General features: G+C 39.2%; 3 protein-coding genes across 4 annotated transcripts in view; 1 reads left to right on the top strand and 2 right to left on the bottom strand.

Annotated features, from left to right (window-relative positions):
• LOC116693433 (uncharacterized protein KIAA0513-like) overlaps positions 1-7,955 on the top strand; it is a 453,101-nt gene that overhangs the window by 326,016 nt on the left and 119,130 nt on the right. The gene's annotated exons all lie outside the window — the stretch shown is intronic.
• LOC116693434 (uncharacterized protein KIAA0513-like) overlaps positions 1-7,955 on the bottom strand; it is a 453,088-nt gene that overhangs the window by 354,186 nt on the left and 90,947 nt on the right. The window lies entirely within an intron of this gene.
• Positions 1-7,955, bottom strand: part of LOC116693372 (zinc finger protein ZFPM1-like) — a 143,751-nt gene that overhangs the window by 88,484 nt on the left and 47,312 nt on the right. For both annotated transcript variants that reach the window (XR_004332911.1, XM_032522295.1), the window contains exon 2: positions 3,598-3,738. Coding sequence is in view for 1 of the 2 variants with exons in the window: in XM_032522295.1 (XP_032378186.1) it covers positions 3,598-3,738 (141 nt within the window). In the remaining variant the exon portion in view is untranslated. The remainder of the gene's footprint in view (positions 1-3,597; positions 3,739-7,955) is intronic.

Below are 7,955 nucleotides of genomic sequence, written 5' to 3'. Positions count from 1 at the left end.
TTTTATTTGTAATGCACTTTACATTTAAGACAAACCTCAAAGTGCTACAGCAAAGCAAAGGAAAAAGCCAAGTAAAAACATCAGCTTAAAATTTATATAAATAGTGCAACAACATTATTGTGCAAGGTTAAAACTCATAAGTTCTACTAAAAGGAAAGTTTTTAGTACTTTTCTAAAGGTCTCAATGGTCAGTCTCAGATGGTTGGGGGGGCATTCCAAGTCCAAGCAGCGGCAGAGCAGATTGGCACGATCACCCGTGGTTTTTTGAGCGGAGGGATCGTGTTGTAGTGATAGGGGTGAGTAGTTCTTTCAGTGGGGGGGGGGGGGGGGGGGCTTTCCATAGATGCATGGTGGGTGAGAATTGGAGGACTTGTATTCAATCCTAGCAGAAACGGGAAGCCAGTGAAGTGAGTGGAGAATGGGTGTGATCAGGATCCTTGCAGCACTATTCTGAACATACTGTACTTTCTGCAGACTCTTGTTAGGGATCCCGATGAGAAGTGCATTACAGTAATCCAGTCTGGAGGAGACAAAGGCGTGGACCAGTGTTGCAGCATCAGCTAAGGTGAGTGTAGAACGGAGCTTTGCAATATTTCTGAGATGACAGAAGAAGATCTTTTTTGATATGGGCTTCAGAGGTGAGTTGTGGATCAAATCCTACACCAAGATTGGGGACTGTTGTGGAGCGTGGAATGTCTTGACCAGAGAAAGTTATACTGGTTATGGAGGATGACTGGACTTGATCTGAGGTGCCAACAAGAATTACCTCAATTACCAGTTCAGAGCAGTGTCAGTGAGTCCAGTGGTTTGATGATCCACAGTGTCAAAAGCAGAAGACAGATCGAGGAGTATGAGGAGGGAAGGTGAGCCAGCATCAACGCAGAGTTGTTTGGTCTTGGTCTTGACTCGGTCTGGCCCTGCCTTGGTCTTGACTTGGTCTCACCCTGCCTTGGTCTTGGTCTTGACTCGGTCTGGCCCTGCCTTGGTCTTGGTCTTGACTCGGGCTCGCCCTGCCTTGGTCTTGACTCGGGCTCGCCCTGCCTTGGTCTTGACTCGGTCTCAACCCCTCAAAGTCTTGGTCTTGGCTTGGTCTCAATACACTTGGGTCTTGGTAATGACTTGGTGACTTGGTTTAGGTGGTCTTGACTACAACACTGCCTAACCCACGTGTGAAGCTGCCAGTTGCTCCTTACAGGATGCTGATAGGTCCAAACCGCTGGTGCTCCAGATACAAACACATTACTTGAAGCCTGATAAGACGGATTTGGGCCAAAGGAGACATCCTCAAATTTCTAATTTTGTCAAACCAAAAGTTCAAACACAAAACTATTTGTATCACATCCTCACATTAGAGAACATTAAATTAGCATATTTCTTAATTTTCTGTAAGAAATTATTTAAAAAAGCGTTCTACTATCATATTTTCTGTTGATTGACTAATCCATTAATCAGTAATCATTGCAACATTACTGCATGTTTTACAGTCCATATCTGTCCATCATGATAACACCAGAAGAGATCCTGCGTCTCTTTGTGCATCACATACACTTCCTCTCTCACTACTGATCAAATTCTGATTAAAAAAAAAACAACACAAAAAGCATTCTGATTGGTCAAAACAAGGGCACGACAATTAGAGTTCAAAAGAAGGTCACATGCTGACTAATCTGGCCAGAAGTGGATTTTATCAGGTTTCCTGTGATGTATATTTACGATTGCCTTATTTTGAAAAAAAGAACCACTTGTTTTTTGGCGGGTTGCTGCAACTGTAGAGCAAGAATTCTCAGAAAAAGTAGGAAAAAAACCCACCACAACAGCGAGAGATGTACTGAACAGATGCTCAAGTCTTCCTCAATAAAGTTGAGTGTATGCGTGCGTGCATGCGTGTTGAGGAGGTGGTTTTAATAGAACAGTGCTTGGACCTGCTACTGGTAGAATCTGTTTTTTCTTTCTTTATCATGGTGGTTCTGCCCCCCCCCACAGATGGTGGATAAGAGGCCTTGCCTTTATTAGCCAGCTCTGGCTAGATAAAGACCTGGTATTGATCCCAGGTTGAAAGAGCAGGTTCGTCAAACATGGCTGATTTACAGAGAACTGATAATGGCAGCACTGGGCAACCGAGGAACCCCAGAGAAGAGAGAGAGAGAGCAAAAGAGAGAGAGAGAAGGGAGTAAATCAACAGTAGGATGGGGAGGAGGGTTGTGTGTGTGTGTGTGTGTGTGTGTGTGTGTGTGTGTGTGTGTGTGTGTGTGTGTGTGTGTGTGTGTGTGTGTTAAGAAACAAAGACGCCAAGTCAGTTTGCTATCGACAGACAAACTTGCTCACATGTGCAGTCTGCCTGAGTTCTCTCTCTATCTTTTTCTATCTAATACACACATAACGTACTCCTCACCTCAAACACACACACACACACACACACACACACACACACACACACACCTAATCTCTAATCTCGTCTCGATTAGCACCTGACAGAATTTCCATGGGTTTATCAAACCAAGCCAACCAACAGACGCTTATCACTTCCAGCCCCAAAATTTCACAAGAGCAGGAATTTTTGAGATTAAAAAACACAGCTAGTGAAATCTTGAATAAGTCAAAAGAATATGACTGCAAACTCTGCTATCACACGGTACAAGGGGGGAGGCTCGGGATAAGAGGTGCATGAGGGGGCAGGTTCACTGAAGCCAAGATTGATCCACAGAAGGTTTTTTTCTTCTTTTTTCCCCTGTTTAGACACAATAAAGATAAAAGAGGGATAGTTGCAGCCTTATAATGGTTCTTGTGCGTTTTTTGTTGTTGTCTCTAGGTGACGTTAACTGTCTCCTGACAGATAACAGGTAGACGTCCGTTCATTAAAGAAAGACATCAAGTCTTGATGAACAGATAAATCTGATAATAACCAATAACTGCCAGTAAACATCTGGATTATTTTACAAGAGGAGGTGCAAGTTGTCAGTGTGTGTTGTTATTATAGTCAGCGTGATAGCATAGTAAAATAGTAAAAACACCAAAAAACAAGGGTAGTTTTCCTGGTGATTTTACTGCGAGTGTGAGCACATATTACAGTAGATGTCTGCAGGTTATTTGGTCAGAACCACTCGGTGTGTTTACATGCACAGCAGTAACCGGGGTATAAGTGTATAGCAGGGAAGAATGAGGAGAATGAGTAATTCTACCTCCGGTACAGTAGGAGACACTTTTCCAGCGCAAAACTGGCTTTTTCTTCCGGTTTACATATGTAAAAATTACACCATCCGCCACTAGGTTAGTAAAATGTAACAACTTTATGTTTCATTAAACACTCTTGTCACAGTGTAGGAAAGCACGGTGTTCTCGCCATTTGACTGACAACTTGCTGGCTTATTGCATCTGTGATGGGGTTGGGTGGAGTTAGCTAACATTAACGTCAGCCAGCGGCCGCAGCGGGGGCCGTTCAGTCCCTCCGGGGCTTTTTTTAGACCGGCCTGTGGAGTATCCGGTGTGCACAGTGAAATTTAGAAAGTAGTACAAGTATAGCTTCTTTGTTATTGACTCTTGTGCTAATTTGTTCTGTAGATTTTTTACCCCCACATGGGGCTTTCTTCCTCTCCTTACCTTCGTTGTACATGTATGGCGGGGGGCTGGAGCTGTCCCCTTCTGCCGACTCATCTGGGTCCGAAGCTCCTCCCTCCTCTCCTGATAGGCTGAGGTTGTCTGGCGTGTTATCCTCGTCTCCCCCAAGATCCCCAAGGGAACCTGCAAGAAGAAGAACTGGTATTTAAATCCACAGTTTTCTGCTCCCTGACATCTGAAGAACTACAACATACTCAAATGCATTTTTAAAACAGAACAAAAAAAAAAAAATATGATCATGTGAATGGATGAAGACAGACTTCAAACAGTTATATTACACACATTTGTTATTGATGATTTAAGTAGTGAATATACATACTTTGATATACTTTATCTTTAAAGTGTCTTTTTTGCATGATCCCTTGCTGCTGTAACGTTGCAAATACCCCACTGTGGGATTAATAAAGGATTTTAAGTCTTGAATAGAGGACCAAAGCTAAATTGCACTTCTTTTGTTTAAATATACCAATGGCATCAGGGGGTGTCAAAACAATATGCATATAAACAATAAGAGCACATGGTCATGGGCGTAAATGTAACAGATGGGGGGGGGGGGGACAAATAATCCAGCCACAACTGTACCTGTAGAGGATATGTGTAGTTGTGGAGCTCCAGTTTGTTTTGTTCACTTTAAACTTCAGATGAAGTGATTCTTTTCTCTTGCACAGAAGATGCTGAACTGAACCTCATAGCAAGCTAACTAACTAACTAACTAACTAACTAACTAACTTACTTACTAACTAACTTACTAACTAGCCAGCCTCTAACTTAGCAAAGTTGACAAATTTGTCGTTTTATTCACATGCTCGTCTTGTCACAGCGCTCTATACAGATGATTGACACTTTGTTGGGCTCCTTTTCTATAACTAGTGAAAGCTCATTGAGTGGAATTTGTATTGTTTAACTACTTACAGCCTTATTTAAAGTGTATATTATTTACGATAAACAGTCCTCAGATGGGGTGGGTCCTGCAAATTATATTTGGACTAGTGAAAGAAAGAACTACAATACCACGGAAACAAAACAAAAAAAACATTTCAATGAGCATGAGAGGTAGCGTCACATGCATGTAGGAAATTATTTGAGACCTAGAACACAATACTTGTATGACATTCTAGGGCCTAAATTTAGATTTTGAAAAGTTAGACTTTTTTAGGAAACCCTGGAGCATCACCAAACAAATAGAGCTTCATAAAGTACAGATCTCCAGAGATCTGTCTGTGGAGACAAACGCAAAATAATATTACACTTTATGTTTATATAAAAAAGGTAGTGACATTGTTAAACAAGCTACTTAGTACCCTAGACACACTGATCCTTTTTTGTAACTGGACTCATTCAGAAAAAGAAAAAAAAATGGTTTCAAGTTTCAAATTGGACAAGCTGAACGCTCTAATCCAGAAGATTGATAGCAAGAAGCCAAAGGGGACCTTAAAGCCAAATTACAGTATACCTAAAATTGTAGCTAAAAGAGTGATTAGTGCGGGGCTGATCTGTATCAATTACAGTTTCATAATCCCTGCTGACCATAGTAATTATACAGTACTTTTTGATCTATTTTAGCCTGTTTGAAGATTAAATTATTATGGATTTAATGTGACTTCTTTTAAATTGCTTCAGTAATAATACTCCTTCTATAAGATGAATACAGCAGGCAACTGTAATGGTACATTAAGAGCTCAAAACCTCGAAATATGCCCTCATATGTATTGCCTGTTTGTTTTTAGTTTTTTTACTCAGACTAAAGATTAAGTTGAGATATTGTTGTTTTATGGCTAGCTGATTATAAAAGGCAGTTATTATGTTCATATGCGTCGGATGACATGCGTCATTCTCCGTTCCCAGAGGATACCATGATAGAATTATTAATTTCTTTTAAGAGGATTAAGGAAGTACTAGAGCAGCAATGGTTAATCACTGCCGTGGTAGAAAACAACTCTCGTAAATGATGATGATGATGAAGATGATGATGATGACGACGATGATGATTTATTGGAAAGTTAAGTAAAGATGGGCACTTTTTTCACAACACCAAATTGACACCAAGAAAAAAAACCAGGATTTCTTTTCTTTTTTTCCTTCATTTCCCGCCTTTTCTCCCCCAATCCAGACAGGTTGTAAATTAATTTTCATTAGGTTGTGTCGAGCGAACAGAGGGATTGTTTCGTGGCTAAAGCCGTGACTGGGGGGCGTATATATTTACAATACTGGAACAAAAGGAGTCTATAATCTATACAAAGCACACAACAATACCCATGAATAAAGAAGCTTGTTAGAAAAAAGGGAGAGGCAATTTTTCTAATTCTGTTAATTTCACTTCCAAAGCAATTAAAAGCAGGCAGAGATAATGGTGGGGAAACAATCGCCGGCTGACAAAGTCTTTCTGTCTTTGTAAATGAAACATCTTTAGGCTAATTTCAACTTCCACGCCTGCATGCTTCACTCTAATTTCAGATAAAATTAACACAGCTAGATTTGGACCTTCATAAAAAAGTAGAGGAGAAAGAAAGGAGAAAAAAAAGATTGATTCCTGTACACAACATTTTTTAGAATTAGGTCTATGTCGCTCGAGCTTTGCTAGATCTAATTTTCAGTATCTATAAGGACATTTTCATACAATTAATTTTCCTTTAATCATAATTGTACAAAGGGACTTCTCTGTATAAAATTCCAATTATATTTCCTGTTTAAAATGTAAGTTTGAATTATGATTTTCTTTCCTCATTACGGCTGTGGTTAAATGAATCAATCGCTGCATCACTGCTTTCAGACATCAAATGGTGTGGAAAAGTTTCAGCTCCACTTTCTCCCCTCTTTAATTCAAGGAGAACTACTCTCTCTTCCCCCGTCTCTTCCTGTCTCGGATAGTTGGCAAAAAGGATAGCAGGGCCTGTGTGATAAGTGCGGCACATTCTACTTCATTTGCCAGTTTAAAAAAGTTAAAGCCTTATTAATTGTTACGCTGTTATATCCACAGGAAAATTAGACTGAACTGAACTCATTCAAGAGATGGAGAAATAATAAATAAAAAAGACATAGCCCACATATGTATCTCTGTAGGAGGGACATCAATTAAGTTGAGACTTATCCAACAGAACAACTGAGCTTTCTAGGTTGGGAACTAAAGACCGAGGACTGAAAATGAAAGCCTAAAGCTTACATTTATTAATAGTTCCAAACTTAAGGGCAAATAAAATGTGGGATAGAATGCAGAAATGTGGAAATATGTAATTCCGAAACTACTTCACATCAGTTCCTGGACAGAGAAAGACTCATGTGTTTGATACATTTTCTCTACAAGGTGTACAGCGTGTTGAGTCTTTTATAGCCGGGGCACATGCAAACCGTATCAACCAACAAATTCAGATTTTTTTCCTTTTCTTTGGACCGCTTAAGATTTAAGGAACAAATGATTGAGGTCTGCCTCGATAGTATGGACAAAATGTATTCTAGAAGGTTAAAAGGAGATCTGACTGAATAAAGGCGCCGTCGTGGAGAGAAGAGTGAAGATCAAAATGGATTTAACCCTCAAAGACGCAGCGGCGAGCCCAAGCCGTGGTTGACAACACTCATACTTAAGAAAGCAATATTACTAAATTTCATTGTAGACATCTATTTCCTATTTTATTCATATATTATGGTACTTGTGTAAACTCATTTTAGGAACCAAAAAACAAGTGAGTGAAGGTATGGTTTCACAAGCTGATTTGAGATAAGTTCCTCTTTAGGGCCAAATGGTGTCTTTATACGTTGCTCTGGAACAACTGTGGGCTTTACAGAAAGCTGAGTGTGTTCTGAACATTATGATATGAAACTCATGGGGATCAGATTAGACGCAAATAACCTGAAAAGGAGGATTCAAGAAGAGATCTGTAAAAATACTCTTAGATCTCAGAGGGTTGCAACCAAGAAGACAATACTGTATTATATATTCCACACAAATAACTACTTTCCTCATTGATTAATGCATTCATGACTTTTGGATTAATCATTTAGTGTATCAAATTTGAGACAATGACAAATCGCATCTTCAGTTGAACTATTTTAAACAACAGATTCAATTCCTTAGAAACTGGAGCTTCAGTTGTAATTTTGAAATACTGATATCAATACAAAACCTGATCTTTTAACAAAAAAATAATAATACCTCAGTGTTTCAAAAAAAAGAATAAATCAATTAGAAGAGCAACGTTTCTTGATTTAGATTCTCTGACAATCTGATCAAATAAATAAAAAATAGAAGCCGTTTGCCGTTTGTGATACTAAATATTACAGAACACATTTTGGTCTGCTACTCTAAAGATAGATATATATATACTATATATATATATATATATATA

Source organism: Etheostoma spectabile, chromosome 8 (assembly GCF_008692095.1).
Source record: "Etheostoma spectabile isolate EspeVRDwgs_2016 chromosome 8, UIUC_Espe_1.0, whole genome shotgun sequence".
NCBI lineage: Eukaryota > Metazoa > Chordata > Actinopteri > Perciformes > Percidae > Etheostoma > Etheostoma spectabile.
This window is presented reverse-complemented; position numbering and strand designations above follow the sequence as displayed.